Source organism: Lepidochelys kempii, chromosome 16, assembly GCF_965140285.1.
Source record: "Lepidochelys kempii isolate rLepKem1 chromosome 16, rLepKem1.hap1, whole genome shotgun sequence".
Taxonomy (NCBI): Eukaryota; Metazoa; Chordata; order Testudines; family Cheloniidae; genus Lepidochelys; species Lepidochelys kempii.
In genome coordinates, this window is record NC_136395.1 from 10,539,956 (window position 1) to 10,561,443 (window position 21,488).

The 21,488-nt window shown below is 45.5% G+C and overlaps 1 protein-coding gene across 10 annotated transcripts in view; it reads left to right on the forward strand.

The window, feature by feature from the left end:
- CACNA1B (calcium voltage-gated channel subunit alpha1 B) overlaps nucleotides 1–21,488 on the forward strand; it is a 470,003-nt gene that overhangs the window by 350,673 nt on the left and 97,842 nt on the right. For all 10 annotated transcript variants that reach the window (XM_073313878.1, XM_073313882.1, XM_073313876.1 and 7 more), the window contains 5 exons: nucleotides 4,786–5,607; nucleotides 11,254–11,471; nucleotides 13,577–13,703; nucleotides 17,631–17,760; nucleotides 19,785–19,844. In XM_073313878.1, coding sequence (XP_073169979.1) covers nucleotides 4,786–5,607; nucleotides 11,254–11,471; nucleotides 13,577–13,703; nucleotides 17,631–17,760; nucleotides 19,785–19,844 — 1,357 coding nt within the window. The remainder of the gene's footprint in view (nucleotides 1–4,785; nucleotides 5,608–11,253; nucleotides 11,472–13,576; nucleotides 13,704–17,630; nucleotides 17,761–19,784; nucleotides 19,845–21,488) is intronic.

Sequence of the window (21,488 nt, forward strand, 5' to 3'; positions counted from 1 at the left end):
GTTACTTGTTCTTAAATGTGATTTTAAAAAGTACCAAAAAGGAATGCACTGTACTTTCTTGAATAATCTAGATTGTGATTGGCTGATATTTCATTTATATTATTTTTAATGAGGAAATAGAGGAGTCACCGGTCAGGAAACTGATAGATTAACATCAGTTTTATTTGACACAATGTCTGTTTTGTACAGAGAGATGTAAATGATCTGATTATAGATACTGCTTTATTGTTTGGTAGTCAGTCTCTGAAGCCAAGTAGAATTGGTGGCATTATGCAATAAAATCCACTAATCATAATATCTGCCAATCTGTTTTGTCATGTCAGGCCCTGGGGAACTAAAGCTGTGTATATTGGCGATACCACTATAAAGAATTTGAAGAGCTTTGTTGGTAGGGAACAGAATAAAGACAGTGGACATTGGAGTTTGGGAAAGAGAGGTGGATCATGACTCAATTTTTTCCTCTTATGAGGAGGTCTGCAGAAGGAATAATATGGAGAGCTATTGATTTAAAGCACCAGATCAACAGTACCAACAAAAGATGTGATCACAGAGTTCATAGTTGCACTTATTATTGTAAAGAACCATTGTGCTTAGTTCACACCCAGCATAGTCATATCTGCTGCTAATGCTATATTTAGTATCCTAAGGTTTTGTGGTACCCCCATCACTTGAGTCATTTAAAACTGAACTTGACAAAGCACCAGAGAATGTGTTAGAGGGAATAATTGTTCATTAGCTAGATTTTTTCCCATCTCTTCTGCGATTCTTTGTGTGCAACGCACATGAACTGTATCCTCATATGGTAGTTGAATGATCCTGTGTTTTGTCTTAAGGTGACATTGCTATTGTGCCATAAATAAGTCTGGTGAATAAGTTCAAAAGCCTTCCTCTCTGAAGAAATACAACATCAGAGAAGCATCACTGAAATGTGTCTATATTTCAGTTACTGTGAGAACATGTGAAAAGCAGGAATCAGATAAATTTAATCGGACAAGGAGAGTACATAATTCCCCCAGCTGCTTGAGCTTTTGCTCTGAAAAGCTCTACATACTGTTCCTGGAAGGACCAAACTATTCAATTTCCTTATTCCCATTTCCCAGCCAAGACCCTAACATGCACCATCACTTGCTCCTGATGTTCTTGACTAGTTTGGGTGTGATGATTAACTGCGGGCATGCTTAAAACTTTGCAGATAGTGTCTTTGCTTATCTTTTTTTTTTTTTTCATTTCGTTCCATAAAATAAATGTAATCATTACTTCCAAACCTCACCGCTAAGTAATTCTCTTGCTCTTTGGCTTGTTAGTAACAAAAGCTAGTGGCTGGCAATGGATTTTTTGTGTGGGTGTCACCCTTTGCTAACTGTCAGTGTAAATGATGTGACCTCAGTATTTAGAGATTCTGAAAAGTTTGTTGAGTCTGTAATTTTGCTGTCCCTGTAAAGGAAGCAAATTTTGCAAAATAGACTTCATTAATATGCAAATTACTATGCTCTTACAGGTTCCCAATGGTGTGTGTTCTTAGCAGCAGCTTCAGTTCTCAGTTGTCCATAGTCCAAACACAATGGAACACCTTGCAACTCTGAGATAATTGCATTTTTTAAATGACTATTTTGTGTTCTTAATACATGTGAAAAACAACTAAAAAACAAATCACACTGCCATTTCCAGAGCAAATGCTTCCTGCACTACTAGGTCACTGGCCTGAAACTTACACAAGGGGAAGATCTCAAACCCTACTGCAAACACCACCATATAGGGGCTGTAACTGGATAGCAGCCATAAAGAAAGCCTCTGAAATCTCCGGTCACTCACCACTTGGTAGCGGCTGGCGGGCTGGTGGTGATCCATCCCGGCCGCCCACGGGGACAGAGTGGCGCGGCCCAACCCCGGCTCCTCTGCTCCCGCATGCATGTTCTCAAAGTTTCATTAGCCACACAGGTAGGAAGTCATACCACTCAACGGCACAGCCATTCACCGATTCAAATCTAGCCTCGGTTGATAGGAATCAAAAGTCTCTACTTGATGATGACTCTCAGTCTGTCTAGGTTTTTACCTGGCACCCCTCTCCATGGTCTGAGTGCTTTAGGAATTTGTGTGGAATACATTGGGGGGTCTCAATCCAAGTGCCACAGGAGAGGTTACATCACAAAGAAACCAACCACCGTTGCACTGATTGTCCACTTTACTGGCCAAGGGCTGCATGGGTCACAAAGACAGAACTCCCCGCTGGAGATGGTCCCGCCACGTCAGGACTGCAGCCCGCTGGAAGGGTGGCGTGTGGGGGAGTGCACGGTGCTGCCGCCCGAGCTGTTTCTGTTCCGTGGCTGGATAGAGCACATCAGTCAGCGTTAGGGCTGTCACCCAATTAACACATCATCCCTATGTGTTGTTTTCGTGCTGACAGCAGGGTCTGGGCTGCACAAGACGCTGAATTAAAAATGGTCCTTGCCCCAAGGGCTTTAAAATCGAACGAACCGTATCAGCTCAGCAACTTCGTGCTGAGCGCACACAGGAAATGAAACGCAGTGCATAGAAACACACAAAATCATGCTCTAGCTTTCTTGCTGTTTTCCCTGAGCTTGAGCATCACAGGACAGATTCTCTCCCTAGCACGACCCTGTTTGTGAGCTTCCGCAAACCTCTAGTATCTCTAGACCAAGCACACAGCAGAACGAGCCATCCCCGCTGTCCCGGGGGACCCCCGGACCATTGGTTGCAGCCCCCAAGCTGATGGAGCCATCCCAAGACAGTCAGGAAATGCTCTGGTGTGGTCCCTTTCCCGGGAAGCTTCTGCTGGCAGGGCCCGAAGGTGGCTTGTCCTGATTTTAAAATTGCCAGCCCCTCAGGTGAGAATTGCCCGAGGTTTGAACTACTTTTGTAGAGGCTGCAGTTAAATAGCTGTGAATTGAGAGAGCAATGCAGGTGTCTGAGCCATACTGAGTATCCCACACTTACTCCTCAAATTCCCATGTCAGCCAGCACGCGTAAGGAGGCAAGGTTCTGCCAGCTGGGTATCTTTGGGCAGACGCTCGGGGTTGTCAGTTACAGGAAATAGTTGGAGGGCTTTCCATGCTTTCCCTTTTCTAGCTCCTTTTGAGAGCAAGCAGTACTTTAAATGATCCACTAAGCAGGTAGGCCACTGGCTTAAAATGTGCTCACCCTACAGGAAAAGCTCCTTCCAAGAAAAGAGAAGCCTTCATATTTGAACTGAACAATCAGCTGTGTTCGTTCTGATTTGTGGTCAAATCAGATTAATCTGTCTGACTGTCCTCATCCCCTCCGAGTGAATATTTACATACGTTTTTGCCTCTTTTTAGTAAAACCAGCCAACACCACTCTCAGTAAAATGCAGCAGATGTCTGAGATGCAAACTTTTCCCGACAACTCCCGTGGCATGACATAACTCCATCTGAACGCTGCTTCCCATAGGGCCTGAGAATGGTGACTGACACTGCCAGTCTGAGTCACAGAAACTCACACTCTGGTTTGTTCTGTCACTGAAGCAGACCCAAATGAATGTAAAGAAAACACTTCTGGTTTCCTATCTCCACAGCCTCTCCCAAGGCGGTCAGTCAGCCTCACAGATCTCCTGTCCCATTGCAGGGGTTCATGTTCCTGACCGGGGCAGTATAGCATCCTGTGTCCCAACTGAGATTACACCATAGAGCTGCAGATTGGTGTCTGAGAGGGAAGAGAGCGTTTCCTTTCTTGGCAAAAGGATTTTTGTGAAGGAACCATTGGCCAGTTCTGTTCTTATTTAAGTCAGTGTAAAATCCAGAATAACTCCCTTGAATCCAATGGGCTTCCTCTGGTTCCTCAGTGCTGCAAATGAGAGCAGAATTGGACCCCAAATCTTTAGAATGTCCGGTTTAACTAAAAGAGACCAACAGGAGTATATCCTCTCCTTGCTTCAGTGGTTAGGCAGAGTATGTATCGGCATGCCCTTATTGGCAAGGCTGCGGTTGCTGGTATTATGTGCTTATAAAGAAGTCCTCATCCCATCTGTGTTGTATCACCCTCCAGATCCTCTTGTGACGGGTGCAGGCTAGTTGTATGTGTCTCACGTGCACTTTTGACAGACTTGTTCCTGTGGCAGCTGAGATCAATGCCACTTTGGTAATGACTGGCATGTGCCTTGGGCTTTGGATATATCGGCGTCTACCTCTCCTCCCCATGCGCCAATGGGATAGTTCAGATTGTCTCGGGTGCTCAAATGACCATGTTCTTTGTTGAAATGGGAGAAGGCTGGGGGCAGGGCATTCTGGGTGAGGGCTCCTTGACTATGGATTCCACTTCCTGCCTCTGTTCCCCAGCACCCAAAATCTGCTGAGCTTCAGATTGCACTACCAAGTTCAGTCTTTCTCCCAGGCTTGCCCTGGTGATCAGGGATAGACTGTTGGTTAGGGAAGGGGTCAGTGGATGATTTGGTGGAATTTGGAGTGTTACAACGGTCCTTTAGGATTTTCAGGAGAAGTGGCTTTAATTTGGTAATTGTACACACCCCTAGACCATGGGATGGCCATGTTTTAGAAATCAAAATAGCCCTTTCTTATAGTACCAGTTGTGTGGGGAGATGTCACTAGCACTCTGGTGACCCCACTGGCTTTATCTGCTCATGTGTTTTCCGCTAGTCATTCTATCTTCATCCCTGTGTTTTCTTTGGCTCAACCCTACAATTCCCTGTCTCCACTAGAAATTTACATTTTCTTTTAAAATTTCTTTTGGAGAAGTGGAGCCAAACCTGATGCTGACTATCTCCTTGTCTTTTTCTCCTCTGTTCTGCAGCAAACAGCAGAACTCCTCCAAATCCAAGTCCGTTTGGGAACAGAGGACCAGCCAGATCCGGATGCACAATTTCCGGGCCAGCTGTGAGGCGCTGTACAATGAGCTCGACCCGGAGGAGCGGGTGCGCTATGCTACCACCCTCCACATCCGGCCAGACATGAAGACCCATTTGGATCGGCCTCTGGTGGTAGAGCCAAGGACCGAAGGGCAGAACAATGTCGGTAAGCTAAGCCCGGTGGACGTCCAGGAGACGGAGCAGGCCAAGGCCACCTCTGCCGACAGTGCAGAAGTGCCACGGAAGCACCACCGGCATCGGGATAAGGACAAGATGGGAGAGCAGGAGAAGAGCGACGTGGCCAAGGATGAGAACGGGGAGTCTGGCACAAACAATAAGGAGGAACGTCACAGGCAGCACAGGAGCCGCAGCAAAGAGGCAGAGGGGGGCAGCAAGGAAGGAAAAAGTGACCGCAACAGAAGCCAGGAAGGGGGCAAAAGACACCATCGTCGGGGCTCCGTGGAAGAAGGGGCTGAGAAGGAGTACCGGCGGCACCGGACCCACCGGCACTCAGCGGAGCGGCAAGCAAAGGAAGGCAACGGGACAGCCAATGGTGCCAGAAGCGAGCGGCGTTCACGTCACCGAGGAGGGTCAAGGTCAGGGAACCGGGAAGGCGATCCTGGCTTGAAAGGAGAGAATGGGGAAGAGCCCCACAGACGACACAAGATCCGGCACAGAGCTCTGTCGACGTATGAGTCGGTGGAGAAGGAGAATGGGGAGAAGGAAGGAGAGGCTGGGGAGAAAGATCTTAAGAACCATCAGCCCAGGTAAGTCAGCATTGCACACACAGACCTTGTTAGTGTGGCAGCTGTGGGGGGGTTCACTGCAGTATTCTCCAGTCATTCTCAATAGCAGTGTGGGCTGCGAACCCCCACAGGGGTAAGAGGACACAGCCACCCCACCCCACGGCAACAGGGGCTGTTCCCCCTGCAGGACAACTTTAAAATTTGGTCAGAGCTCCTCTGGTCAGTGCTGCCTTGAAGTGGTGTTGAGCTAGGATATCTCTGGCCTGGCCTGGCCTAAGCCTTTCCCCATCTCGGGCCTCTGGCAGAGGGAGGGTTGATGAAGAGTTGCACGATTGGGCTCCTGTTCCTGGCTAGCTTCCCAGCATGGCATACGTGTTCATGGTTGCACCAGCAGAATGAATTGAACCCAATTGCTTTTAACAGAGTGTTGGACTACGATTGTATCATACTGTAGTATTTACTTAGCAGAGTGTTGTTACTGTTGTTATTTATCATTTGTGTTACTGCAGCATGTAGGCGCCCTAGTCATGGAGCAGGACCCCAGGGTGCTAGGTGCTGTACAAATGCGGACAAAAAGATGGCCCCTGCCCCAAAGGCCTTGCAATCTAAGCAATTTTGTCTCCTCTTCCCAACCGATTTTCCATCTTTCCTCATGGCAAAATGTCTGGGGTGGAGCAGAAAGCTGACTGCTGAGTGTGGCCTGAAAGTCATTGTCAGACACCAGCACATTTTCCATGCCCTGTGCATTTCACGGAGCCAAGCTGTTCCTTAATAATGTGTATACATTCACGCTGTCTCTCTGATGGCCTACAGCACTGTCATGGCAGTGTTGTAAGGTGTAGTCTGGGGGCCTGTTGCGGGGTGTCTAGTTGCCTTGGGCTGCCCTTCTTTAATATTTAGGGTTGAATACATCATTCTAGAATGTCATGTGGTCTGCATGGGGCAAAATAAGCCCCAAATGGCACAGCAGCTTCGGAGCATGTAAAAAGTGTCTCGGTACTAGGGTTTTGCCCTTCTCAATGGAGATATGTTAGCTACCATCTACACAAAGCAACTGTCGCTGGACTGCCATAAGCTCACCTCCCCTCTGGGAAGAGCTAGGCTGTATTTTAAAGGCTGTAGAGCTAATTGACAGCATAGGAGGTGAATCTGTTTACGGGTGAAATTACAGGCATGCAAACGCTATGGGCCTGATTCTGCTCTCGGTTCTGTGGCACACCAATGGGCTGTCGTGCCATTGAATTCAGTGGAGTTACTCGTGACTTACGTCTGTGTCCGTGAGAAGAGAACCAGCCCATGTGTTTGCCATGTTAAGGTTTGTGTCATCAGTGCCTCCTCGCTCCTCAGACTCTACACTGCATTTGGGAGATGGGTAGACATACACCTCCTGATTGCAGTGCAGAGTTCTCTGTGCAGGTCTGGTTCTCCACTGCCTGGTGCCTTATGCAGTCTTTTACACCTGTGCAAAGTGTTCAACAACGCTGTTCTGATTTGTAATGTTTACATGCACTTTGCAGAGTTGCAAAAGGCTGCAGCTGTTGCAAGGCAGTGGAGAATTAGGCCTTAAGACTTGTAACCCATTCTGTCCCAGGGTTGCTCTATGCACAAACTGACATCAAAATAATGAAATGGCTTTTAATTCATACCTGATGGTATATTGGTACAAGTCTGTGTGTGGATGGTCTGATTTTGGAATAAAAGTGTTCTGTTTCTCCTTTGCGTAAACTGGTAACCCCTAGGGCTGCCTAAGTCATGTTGGGGTCACACAGACTCCCCAGAACAGCCCAGGATCAGCAGGGTACAAATAGAGTTGTAGGTTTTAAGGCCAGAAGGGACTAGCCAGCCAGGCCTCCTGCATAACACAAGCCGTAGAATTTCACCCAGTAATTCCTGCAGTGAAGTGCATGACTTGTGGTTGAGCTGGAACGTAGTTTTTAAAAAGACATCCAGTCTGGCCACGTTAGCCTCCCACCCTGTGGGCTATGTAGCTGTGTGCTACGCCTCCAAGAGGCTTAGTGCACAATTGCACATCGCGTACCTTCACAGAGTCGTGGAGCTTAAGGCCAGACAGGACCACCAGATCATCTAGTCCAGCGGTTCTCAAACGTACTCGATCCTGTCCCCCTTCTTTGTGTCTGTAGTCATTTGTGCACCGCTCTCCACCACACAAGTACATATACCAATAAGAAACAAACCAACATGCGACTCTCCCTAAATACTGAGAACAGTAAGGCCTTGATTCGAACAGAGCCAAGGATCCAATGTAATAGCAAAAGCAAACCTGCGAGTGTGGTCGATGCTGAGGATGAAAGCTGCGCACCGCGTTGCAGCAAACGGATTAACGTACAGATAGCAGGCGCTTTGTAGAACGCTAGGCAAGCGTCGCAGAAATCCACTGAAATGCACAGTGCCTCTAGAGACAAACGCACAGCGAGATCTGAGGACCCCGTATGTCTGGAGGAATCAGCTTTGCTAGTTATTCGTTGCTGTGAGTAAAACGTGCACAGTACCCTTTTTCCCCCCTAAAGCTTCTCACAAACCCCCAGAATAAATTCCGCACCCCCCAGTTTGAAAACCTCTGACCTAGTCTGACCTCCTGCATGCCACAGGCCTCTCAGAACCCCCATGCTAAATAGAGCCACCAACAGTAGACCAAAGCGCTGCAGCCCTCAGAGGGCTAAACTATCCTGTGCCAGAACAGGCTGAGAATAGGAGGGATCTTTTGTTTTCTCCTCTGTAAGATGAGTATAGTAACACTGACCTGCCACAAAGGGAGTTATGAGGTTACCTTAGCGAATGCCTGTAGAGCACTTTGACATCAGCAGGCGAGATGCTTCATTAAGGCATTGCAAATTAGTGCTCTTCAATGGTGATCGGGAGCAGTGGGGAGAAATCCCTTTTTAATAAATTGTGAAAAGGGAACATGTCCCTTGCAGGATGGAATGTTGTTCCGCTTAGCCCAGAGAACGCAGCTGGGTTTCCAGGCAGCCAGCCAGTGCACAGGAGGGTGGGCATATTCAGTGGGCCATATTCTGAGATATTTTGTGCCTGAAGTAAGGTAGGGGTGTCTCCTGGAGTTCCCCAGTGTGCATTGGGGACTGTATATAGTGGAGTGGAGCCAGCGGTCTATTTCCCGACCTTTTCTTGGGCACTGTACACCCCCAGGGGAGCAGAGAGAGGCTGACATTTTGTCTGGCCCTTATGAAAGGCTGTTGCCTCCCCTCCCACGGCACAGCTGCAGATGAGAACAGCAGAATCTGGCCCCCTGATCTCAGGTACAGTGCTACAAATACAGAGTAATCCCCATGAAGTCCTTTCTGTGAAAACTTCAGATGTACACCAGTGTAGGGATGATCAAAATCCTGCCTTGTGTGTCTGCAGTATCCAGGCCGCTTTCATGTCCCAGGGCATTTACGCTGTTGTCAGATCCTTGACAGTTTTGTGCATGTGAATTCCTGTTGTAGTTTGTAAATGAATTTTATTTGAAGCTGAATATGTCTGAGTGTCTTAGGCTAAGCACAATAGCCACTTACTACCCTGATTCCATCACACGCTGATTCCTCAGTAGATGTTCACAGGCACCTTAAAATGGGGGTTCCACTAATAAGCACTTAGGGGATTTTAAAAACACATGTGATTGATCAACTGGCCACTCACGCCTCTCTCAAGCTATTACAGCATATCACATAAACGTGCTCCAGACCTTCAGAGCTTGGTGAGCTTGTGCAGTTGAAATCTCTGCAGGGATTGATTTCTGCACAGATGCGGTAGCTAGTTTCACCGTTAACGATCTCTTTAGGCTATTCTTTCTTCCTGTTTGTGATCCATTTGGGAGTAACCCAGGAACTATCCTGAGCCAAAATGTCTCTTCCGTTGTACTACTTAACAATGTAAGGCGACACTTATGGGGAAAAGGTGGAAACTTCATAGACTGGCTAAGGCTTGAAGTCACTTCTTGCCCCAAGGGTATGTGTTTGATTGTAACCGTATCATGAGGCAAATATAGATTTTGGGTGCCCAGAGTCCCCTTGAGGCTCAATTTCTTAAAGATTTTTGAACAGTGCCTGAAATATAAGAATACACCCGAAAGCCATTTATAGCACATAACTCATCAATCTGCGTGACTCCATGGGATGCACTTCATGTATGGGCTAGAAGGTTGTAGCTTCATGTCTTGCACTAGCAACTGGGCTCCTACTTCCTGCTGCTTTTGCAGTGCTTCACTAAGGCAGGGCAGCTGTGTTAGAAGTGACACATTAAACCCCTTTCTGGTCATTATTCAGTCAACAGTTAAAGTGCTGGAAAACTTAAGTGCCCTGGATAATTTTCTCTCGTTCAAAATAGCTTCGACAGCCCAGTCAAACTCCCACTGAAGTCAATTACAAACCTCCCATAGACCTCAGTGGGGAAAAGGATGAGTCCATTATGTCCAAGCTGGTAGGTGTGCACTGCGTAATGGTGACCACATTCAGTGCATTGCTGTTCTCTAAGGGCTGCGGGAAAGTACACAAGCCATTCTATTCGGTTATGTTTCATTCTTATTAGAATTAATAGAAAACTTAATCACCATGAATCATTTAGAATATTTAATAAAGAAGTGAGGAAAGAGTACAAAACTGCCTTTATTGCGCTGCTAATCTAAATGGAAACAAATTAAGTTGGGAATCATTGGAGTAGGCATGGTTCACCTGTGAAGTCCTGGTAACAGAATGGAATTGACATGATGATCTCTATATAGTGCACCTTCCAACTGGATCCCAAAGCACTTTACAAATGTTATAGATCAGCCATACACACTTTGCTCATTGCTGAAGTGCAGCCACTTCTAAAGTGGAACTCAGCAGCTAGTTAACAGCAAAGTGCACCTTTCCACAACAGCTTAGATCTGGAAGTGAAGAGCACCAGGTTGAAACGAAACTGCAGGGAGATGGAATGGAATGTCCTCATTTGCAATCCGGCCAATGCAGAAAGCCTAATTTGCTTACTGTTGCAAGCGTGCCAGGGGGAATCCTTACCGCACATAGCGGGGACCTCAGTTTTATGTCTCGTTAACACAAACGGCACCGCCAGCCTCCCAAAGCCTCCAAACATCATTTGTACAGCAGCTAGCACATGGTCCATGGTTCTGACGAGCCGGTGCCGCGACAATACAAAGAATACATGATAACAGGAGCCTCATGCTTGGATGCTGGTTCAGTCGGGCTCAGAGGAGAGAGAGTCACTAGGGCTCTGTCTGCACTAGGAGCCAGGAGTGTGAGTCCCTGCTTGCCTACACGTACCTGCAGCAGCCCTCACGGAGCTGGTGCCAGCATAAGTAGCCGTGGGGCTGCACGACTGAGCTGTGCCGAGCACATACCCACTAGTTTCAGGTCGGTTTGTATTCGGCACAGCTCAGCCATGCCTCCGCTGCCGCTACCCAGGCTGCTGCAGCTATACGGCTGTTGAGACTCGTGTTAGCTCGCGTACGTGTACGTGAACAGGGCACTCGCACCCCGAGGCTGCAATGTGGATGCATGAGTTTTCCCCAGAGAGCTTCCATGTAGAGACTGAACTGGCTTAGCTGAGAAGATCTGACAGGCAAATCCTAAGGTGGCCTGGCTGCGGGGCATGGGTTTTCTCCCTGCTTTGGTCTTAAAGAGGGTTATAATCTCTGCTGTTCTCTCTCAGGGAAGCTCCGTGTGAGACAGAGGCTGGGGGTAGCGTGAGTGTCGTCCCAGTACATACCCTGCCCAGCACCTACCTGCAGAAAGTGCCTGAGCAGCCAGAAGATGCTGACAATGAGAAGAACGTGACACGGATGACTCAGCCACCACTGGACAAAACCGCCACTGTGAACATCCCCGTCACCATCACTGCGCCTCCCGGGGAGACCACTGTCATACCAAGTGAGTGCCCTGGACAGCCTGTTGGTCTCAATGGAAGTTGTAGACCATGGGCCAGATTTTCAAAAACAGCTCTGTCCATTGGGTGTGGAGCTCTTTTGGAATCCCACCCCCCGGTGCCATTGCCACACTGTGTAGACAAGCCCTGACACTGGCTTGGTGTGTTGATCTTGGGCAAGTCACTTGGGGCCTGATTCTTCAGAAGAGATGAGCACCCACAACTCCAGCTGAAGTCAGTGGGTGCTCACCACTTGTGAAAATCAAGCCCTTTAAGCCCTACTGCCTCCATGTCCCCAAATGAGAGAGAGGGAGAATACCTGCCTCAGAATGGTTGTGAGCCTTTAATTCATGAAATGTTTGTGAAGCACTTTGAGGACATCAGAGCACTACAGTGTGTTGTTAGTACCATCAGACTGGTTCTCCCCTCAGAGTGACTAGGACAAGCCCCATGTAACACATCAGCCGAAACATCACTATCAAGACGATTGAAACCAAACAGCCTGTGACCCTAAAGCGATCATCACTTTTCTGTGGCGCAGCTGTCAGCCGTGCACACCGAAAGCTTTTCATTTATCCAAAGTGAGTGCTAGGGAAGGGACAGCGAGCAGAGTTTGATTTAAGCTTGTCACTCGACGTGTGCTCTAATTAGCGAGGACTGGCGTGCCATGTCTATGCACTTTCATTATGACTCAGATGAATGCGAAATTGGTGGTTCGTTATTTGTCCTTTTTGAGCTTACATCCTGGATACGACCATTACAAGGCCCCTTTCTGAAGCAGATGAGAAGGCTGCTTCCGTTTTCACTCTAAATACAGCTTTTTCTTTGTATTGTCTGATTTGTATCTTCAGGCCCCAAGTCTCTTCCCTGCTGCATCTGTGTAAAGGGGCGTGGAACGATCTCCTAGAAAAAACCTGTTGCACAGAACTTTATGTGCAGCCCTCCCCTGCTTGTGGTCACTGGCTTGCAGGGAGGGAGCAGGGGCAGAAGGAGATGTTCTGGGAACATGACTGGAGAGCTCTTCCGAGCAAGTCGTCGTAACTTAGAGTAGCCCCTGGAGCTGCTGTAAATGGTGCTGGTAGCTGGGCCTGGAATACAGGAAATATAATTAGGCTTAAAGCAGTCTGGACTGTGCCTCTTAGGCCCCTGTTTGTACTCTTCCTCTTTGCTCTCTTGACCATATGAGATGTTCAGTAATTCTACTACATTCTGATACTGACGTCTCTTTCAGTCTCAGTCTCCCCTAGTTCTTCCCTTGTGACATTGACGTATATCTGATTTGAGAATTAGTAAGGAATTTACTCAACGTATTGTGGAAAAGGATTTAGGGGATCTGTCATTTGTCCATGCTGAAATATTGATGCGGGGGGGGAGGGGGATAAAAGGTATAGCTTGGTGGGTAAACCATACAACCTCAGCTAAAACCTCAGCTAAAACGTCACAAGAGAATGTCTGTTTGGTCTTACGAACTGATTGGCCAGTGTATGCAGCAGCTATTTGGCTAAGAAAAGACCATGCAGCATAAACAGTGTCTCTAGTTCATGTTTTGGGCATCCGACTTCAGTAACAGTCCTAACACACAGAAGTTCAGGCTTTTCGCAATCCCAGAATTATCAAAGCAAAGCTACAGCTTGCGTATTTGAGCCTTCCAGATCCATCCCCGCTGCTGGTTTATATCCCATGCATCGAAAGATTCAGGAGCAGGCTATCAGTTAGGCTCATTATCTCTAGCTGATTCTCTATCCTTACCTACTGGATTATAGAGATACCTGGTTGTTTGGGATCAAATTTCAATCCCCATTTTGTCAGACCCTTTATATAAAAAAAATAACCTTAACAGTTGCCTGCATTTGGGCATTTCCCAGTCATTTCTGAAATATTGCTTGTCAGTGAAGGAGTTAAGGAATAATTTATTTGTACTGTATATTATACTACAATAAATAACCATGCTATCAACAGACAGATAGTAGATTCATTACACTTAATCAACATGTTTGAAAGCTGCTTTTCTTTATTTTCTATATATCCAGTAGTTGAAGAACATTTGTGACTGGGATGTGTTTACATTTTTGACCTGTTTGATGCCTGTTTCCTTCAATTCACTTTGTAGTGAACAACGTTGAATTTGAAAGTAAAACGGAAGAGAAGAAAGATATGGAGATTGACGACTTGACGAAAAATGGACCTAAGCCAATCCTGCCTTATAGCTCCATGTTTATCTTAAGCCCTACGAACCCGTAAGTCGTCTCCTGCCACAGTGCCTTTCCTGTCTTGTGCGTGTGTGTGTGAATATGCCGAGAAAAATAATGTACCTTTACTAGATCTCTGTTTCGTCACATCCATTGGAAAACTAAGTATACAGCTTGACTGGCCTATGAACCAGATGCACCACTTGAGTTGGGCTTTCCTGGGGTAATAAATTACCAATGGAAAAGAGAAAAAAAAATCCCGGGAGAAGTCTGAGCTTCTGATGGTCAAGTTAGTGAATATTTGTTCAGTGATCCATCAGTGGAGACTGTGAGCTCGCTGTTGTGGATTGCTCCTCTGAATTTCCAGTCTGACCAAGAGCACATACCTTTGTCAGCGATCTGTTTTGGAGGATGGAATGTCAGTAGAAGAAGAGGAGTTATGAGGAGCAAAGGGCTGAGGGAAAGTGTTCTTTAGACCAGCGAATGAAACCAGGTTCCACAAACACCTTCCCCTGTCGGATGTGGTCCTCCTGCCAGCCCTGTAACCCCCACATCACCATAGAAGCTGAATTTCTGGGAAATTGCAAGTATTTCTTCATGAGCTGAGGCTGACTATAACATATAGGGTCTGTTGGGATTATAGCACTTTTGCTGTTTGTGGCATCTGTGTCTCATGGGTAGCTTTGCACTTTGTCTCTGCACATAGAGAATCGTGTCATTCCCAAGTGCTGCAGGACTAGACAGGTACAATCGTCATGAGCTGTAGGAGTTTTAGCATAATGGGCTGTGCGTCATTGCAAGCAGTAACTTGGGGCTGGGGCAGAGGTTAGGAATCTTTGCCGCCCCTGAGGATGGTTTGCACTATTTGTGATCATTTCTCTCTTGGATTAAACCCTGATTAGATCTGTTTTTCACAGCTCTGGCCTATAACCGCATTCACCAAGATCACCTGACCATGAGTGTATGTCTAGTTGGAATACAGACTGCTGTTGAGTAGCCTATAGGAAATGAATTGAGGGCTCAGTCCACTTCCCACTGTCAGCATGGGCTTCTCTACTTTGAGAGAAACATCTGATTTCCCCTCTACATTTTCTGTGGTTTGTTCCTTCGGCCGTCATTAAGGCTTCATGGAGGGTTGTGGTGGCTGATGGAAAAGTCTGTGGAGATTTCTGTTTCTCAGAATGCTGTGAACACATTGTACTAGTTCTAACAGCAGCTTCAAACCCAACAAAACGTCCTTTGATGAGTGTGATAATACACAGTTAATGTGAGGGAAGAGTTTGATCTGATGTGCACACAGCATGGTACAAAAGAATGATGAACTTTCTGGGAACAAAGAAATGTTGGAATTATGGGGCTTGGATCCTGGCTGGCTTGATTTTAAACGTTATTCTGCCTCGAATACTTGGCCGCCTGTTCTGCTTTGCATCAGCTGCGAGTTGACTGCCTGGAGTGAGTCTTAGGTTGTGAAACACCTGGTAACATGACTAAGCTGCAATAGCAGAAAGAATACAAAGTCCTGGGCTGAGAATGGGCTGCCTCTAGCCTGGTAGACCTGTTAGAGTAGGACAGGTGTTCTCATCCTTTTTTCAGATAACCCCCAAAACACACCCACTTTTTCTTCTGTTACCCCATCTCGCAGAAAGCTTTGAGCCCCATATTCCAGTATCCTTTGTGCTCTATTAATCCTCCCTCCCCTCACCCCCCAAGATAAAAAACAACCACCAAAGGTATAATACATAGTTCATGGGACCATATATGGTCCAAGTAGGCATGAACATACAGGGCCATGTGGTGCCCAGCACTGTGAAGGTAAGCAAGATGAGTCGAGGCCACAAGATGCCGCCCATGAAGGAGCCAAATGCAATCCTATTGTGGAGCATGTCCGCCGATCCCTGCAAATGTTGTGGCTGGGGCTACTGGGAGGAGTAAGGATGAGATCGGCCAGACACAGGGAAAGAAAGCTTCACCCTCTGCAAGAGTAATGCAGCTGCCTGTGGAACATATGCTCCCCTGGAGACTCAGCCAGAATTCCTCCTGAGCTCTCCCGCTGCGGTGTGGTCCCTTAGTACCCTGCACAGCACATCCCAGCTGAAAAGGCCAGAATCTGGCTCTCAGTGTGTGTCAATGGGATGATTTCATCTGGTTACTGAGCCCCTTTACATTCAGAAAGTTACTTTCAATGTAAGAAGGGCTAAAAACACATTGAAATGAAATGTGTCACAGTCAAATGATCAGAAGCACCCAAGGGTCTAGGGAAGGAAGATGAGGAAAACACGGTTTTTCTGGTCTGACACAGGTGATGGTTGGGTGTAGGTTCACATCTCTGGTTCTATTTCATGAAGCAGTTCCTTTCGATTTTTGAAGGGTGGGACATTTTTCCACAGTCTTAATTTCTAGATGATCTTTCCAAGCTCTGTTGTGCTGCACAAAGCATTTTTGAAAAATATAATTTAAATAGATGGTTTTTAAAGTACCAACAGTTTAAAAATGCACATACAGATTGAAAGTGATTGATAACATGCCAGTCATAGTTTACAAATATTTCTGCATCTCAGTACTTGTTATGAATGACAAATAACCAAAAATAACTACTTGTTATTTCTTTGATGAATCCAAGTTCAACATGCAAGTTAAAGTTACGAATGTTGTGGGTAATTTCACTTCTTTAGCACCCTGGAACACCAGGAGAGTTCTCCTTTATTGTAAGATACATACCTAGAGCTTGGAGAACCCTGTGAAACATTTCCATGACTAGAAAAGGAGGACTTGTGGCACCTTAGAGATGAACAAATTCATGTGAGCATAAGCTTTCGTGAGCTACAGCTCACTTGGTCAGATGCATGTAGCTCACGAAAGCTTATGCTCACATGAATTTGTTCATCTCTAAGGAGCCACAAGTCCTCCTTTTCTTTTTGTGAATACAGACTAACACGGCTGCTACTCTGAAACGTTTCCATGACTGTTATTTCAGTATTTTTTCAGTATTTTTTCATAACAAGTTCACTTCCATTGTTTTGTGCCCCTTTTACATTCACTATCCATTACTAATCTAGCAACAGGAATTACTAAAGTAAATACTTGCAAAAAGGGAATTTTAAAATCCATTATTCAAATATTTGCTAAAGGCAGATTTTGAATTGTACTTGAATTACATGCTCATGTCATAATTTAGGGCTGTTGGTTAGTTACATACATCATCCAATCTGGGAATAGAAACAACACCAAGTTTATTATTAACTAACCAACACCATGCAGATTTAAAATTTTGCATATTTGCAATTAAACATTTGCAACTGAGTGCCAATCAAGAATTATTTGCTGAAAGAATTTGTGAATAGTTTTGAATAATATAGAAATACCAGAGTTTCACAATTTTCTTGCAGATGATTCACAGTAAAAAGAGGCTAAATTTATCAAATAAATGATTGGTTATGAATTAGTTGCCCAGCTCTCAAATATTGTAGTAAAGAGCACGGTAGAGATGCCTGGAGAGAGAGAGAGAGAATAAAAACATTACATTGCAGTTATGAAACACTTTTCTCCGAGGATCTCAAAGCACATAGCAAACACTGAAGTCTGATTCTTCAGTCAAAGCAATTTCTTGCATGAGTAAGTACTACTATGGTCCTGACCCTGCATCATTCAAGTCTTTGGGAGTTTTGCCACTAAACTGAACAGGATCAAGTCAAGTCTTATGCATGCAGGGGACATTAGTGCACGGCAAGCTGGAGTGTGAACCTACAGCACAGTAGTTTGCCGTGCAGTAATGTCCTGTATGGACACTGCTACGGCTCATTGAAAGTTCCATAGTGCACTCTCACATACTGCTGTTGGAAGTAGGAGGACGGCAAAGCGTGCTACAGAACTTTTAGTGCACTGTAGCAGTGCCCACGTGGGCCATTGCTGCACGTCAAGGTAGCGTGCTGTAGATTCATGCCCCGGGTAGCATGTTTTATTTTTTGGTTCTTTCAGAATCCGACGCCTGTTTCATTACATTGTGAACATGCGCTACTTTGAGATGGTCATCCTCATCGTCATAGCACTGAGCAGCATCGCCCTGGCTGCCGAAGACCCTGTCCAAGCTGAGTCTCCGAGGAATGATGTGAGTAGTGACCAAGGGAACCAGAATATTCTTGTTTTGCTTGTCTGGTAGGAGGTGTGGACGGCAGAACAACACAGATTTCAGTGTGTGGGGGTTCCATCCAGTGATATCAACATGTATGATCTAGTGGGTGACACTGGGCTTGGGAGTGCAAACCTGGGACCTTCGGGAAGTAAGATCTGCACCCCTGGCAGCCAAGTATAATACAAAGAGAAGATAAAAGCCACCAAATCTGGCTAGAATTGATGCTGGATAGGTATCAATTAGGGTGAGACTCACACTAGCATAATGACAGCTCTCAGATTTCATGTCTCCTTCTGAAAAGCATTGCAGACCCAGCATTGAACTTTTTACTTGCATGGCCTTCCAAAGTAGTGGCTAGTCATTTATACCAACAATCTTGTCTGTCAATTTCCCTTCCAAGAACACTGAGGTTCTCTGGCCATTTCCTCTGTTTGAACCCCATCCACCTTTGAGAACCTGTGTCTTATCTGTTGATTGATGCCAGCTGGATGGGACTGCCTTGGAAACGTGGAAAGGCTGTGCCTTCGCCAGCCGAAGGGATCACTGCTGAGCTGTGGGAGGCATTTCCACACTCCTGAGGGTGGAAAACACTTCCAGGGTATTTTCATCATCTGTAGTATAGAAAGCTTGAGACTGAAGCCAGTCTTCAGAGTGGCTTCTTCTGAATGGTTTGGCACAACAGTAACCACTAGGACCAGCACAGGATGGATATTTTGTTTTTAAACAACTGCAGAAAAATACATTTAGGGCCCAGTTTTCAACAGGTTTCAAACCAGACTCTGAGCTTACAAATCCAAGTGATAATGCACACACAAATGGGCATGCACCTTATATCAACACACAAACCCCACAGCTGCAGTCACAGATTGGATGGTTGGGCACCTGTTGTGTTAGCAAATAGGTACCCATTGGGGTTCTTGGAAAGTATCTACTCCATGTCTTCCATATTTGGACCAGGGTACTCAGATGCTGTGTCAGCTAGGCACTAAAATGAAGATGATAACCAAACCTCTCCACTCGTCTCATGTGACTTTTGAGAATGAAAGCTATATTAACTTACGGGCCCAGATTCAAATACTCTTGCCCTTCAGTCACACCTTACTCCATGAGTAGCCCTATTATCAAGGGTATCAGAGGAATCTGGCCCTAAATTATCAACAAATACAAGCAGGGTCCAGCTGCCTGACTTGGTGCACAAACTGTGCACACGGAATGGACACAGTCATTTGCAAGTGTAAAAGTGGGCATACAAAACCAGAGACTGGGACTGAAAATTTCACCCTTAAAATCCAAAGCAGTTTACCAAGAAGATTATCTAACTTATAGGTGTGAACTGGCAGTGTTTTACTTACTGAGGCCTAAGTTCAGGATTCTGCCTTTTCCTAACCCCTAAAACAAATAAGGGAGCTGTATTCCTCAGACCATAGGAATTGCCATAATGGATCAGATAAGGGAACCACCTCGTCTCATAGCCTGTTTCCAATCTGGCCAGTTCCAGAGGTTTTGGGAAGGGTTCAGGAAACTTGTTAGTCAGAGGTTGGTTTATGCCCTAAACCGGGGGATTTATATCTCTACCTTACACTCCAGAGGCATTAGCAATGCTATCATCAACTATTGCAGAGGGAAGCACATTTGTACAAAGGTATTGTCAGGGAAGAATATTAGGAAAAGATTTTCAAATATTTTGATTTAAAATGTATTCACTTTGCTATTTTAAGCCGGCTGTAAACATGTGCACACAGATGATCTCTCACAGGTGCACATGAGCTTTCGGAAAGCCATTTCTTTTTTTAAAAAAATTCTGTTTCAGTTCCATGGAGGGGACTCAAATTTGTGGTCTAAACAACCTGAAAGCATCCCATGAAATGGGTATTATGCAGTGACGCTGGGGTAAATACGCCACTGCTGGAATTGACCTTCCATACACTCTTTTTCGGCAGATCATTTCAGTGATTCTGTACTTAGTCTCCTTTAAATACAGATTTCTCTTTCTGACTTAGGCGCTGAAGTATCTGGATTATATATTTACGGGTGTCTTTACCTTCGAGATGGTGATAAAGGTAAGAATATCACCATGGCTATTTCTTCAACTTTTCAGAGTCACTGTGGTATATTTTCAGGAGTCCAGAGCAAGAGATATGAACAGGGCAGAGACGCCACTCATGCTTGTTGAAAAATATTGATAATAAGAAGTTCTACCCATTATGAACAGGGCTTGGAAACAGCTGCACACACCCGTACATCACACCAGCATCTTTCTGTAGCTACTGTCTTGTTCTCCAGAATCTCTGCTTTTGTCTTAAAAAAAAAAGTTTTTTTGCTGTTATGCTTGTGAAGAAAATCTCAAAAATGTGAATGGAGTGTGATGCAGAAATGTCAGCCTGAGTTTGCAGATGCTCGGAATCCTAGTTCTGAGAAGTGTGAACAGCTCCATTCATCTCAATCAGGTGTAAACTCTGAGGCTCAGTGACGATAATTCAAAGGTCAACATTAACTATTTCATCCCACACACAGGAACAGAGAGGGAGGGGATCACAATCTGCACAGTGTATTGTGAGAAATCTCTCATTTTGTTGCTGAAAACATTTGGGAGATATTGACACTGATGGGGTTCCAAACACAAATAGTTTATTACAGTTTGTTCTTCCTTGGACAGCTCTCTCTACCTATTACAGTCAGGTAGTTTGGCCCCAAGATAACTTCCAGCAGAGCTGCCTCTGTGGATGTTATTTAATTTAATTTTGTGTAGCTGGCAAAGGGCATAAGACCAGCACACTACAGTATGTACGTATTAAACAACGAGAAAATGAACAGTACAGGTGAATGTATATTTGAGAGAAGACCAAATTACAAGAAAGGATCCAAATTGCTCTATTCTCAGCATATGTGTTTATTGTACCAAACTACCACACAATGTGGCATAGGAAATGGCCAGGAAGTGGAAAATTAAGGGGATTGACAGTCATGGAGTTCACTGGCAAAGATATGTGTAAGGAAGCTTACAAAGCATCTGCTTGTGTAACCCACTCACCTCCTGGGTGTGACGTTCTGTCCCATCTAGTGGCACCGAGACCACTTAGAGAGAGAGTTCAATGTGTTTGCTCTACAGCCTTAGCTAACAGCCAGTTGGGTTTTAGCTCATGCGGTAGATGCTCATGCACTAAGTTCCAGAGGTCCTCGGTTCAGTCCCTGCTAATGACCAGGGTCTGTCAGCATTACAATTGCACTGCTCCTGACTCAGAAGCACCATCATCTGCTTCTGAAATACTAACTTCTCTCACTAAATTACAACAGCAAACCTTCCTTTCCCCTGTTGAAAACCTGTCAAGAACAAAAACATCGCTACTGTGTAACTTTTGATGTAAAACTACTTAAGATAGTTAAGTCCCAGGAAGACTGTGAAGAGCTACAAAAGGATCTCTCAACACTGGGTAAATGGGCAACAAAATGGCAGATGAAATTCAGTGTTGATCAATGCAAAGTAATGCACATTGGAAAACATAATCCCAACTATACATATAAAATGATGGGGTCTATATTAGCTGTTACCACGCAAGAAAGAGATCTTGGAACCATTGTGGATAGTTCTCTGAAAACATCCACTCAGTGTGCAGTGGCAGTCAAAAAAGCAAACAGAATGTTGGGAATCATTAGGAAAGGGATAGATAATAAGACAGAAAATATCATATTGCCTCTATATAAAT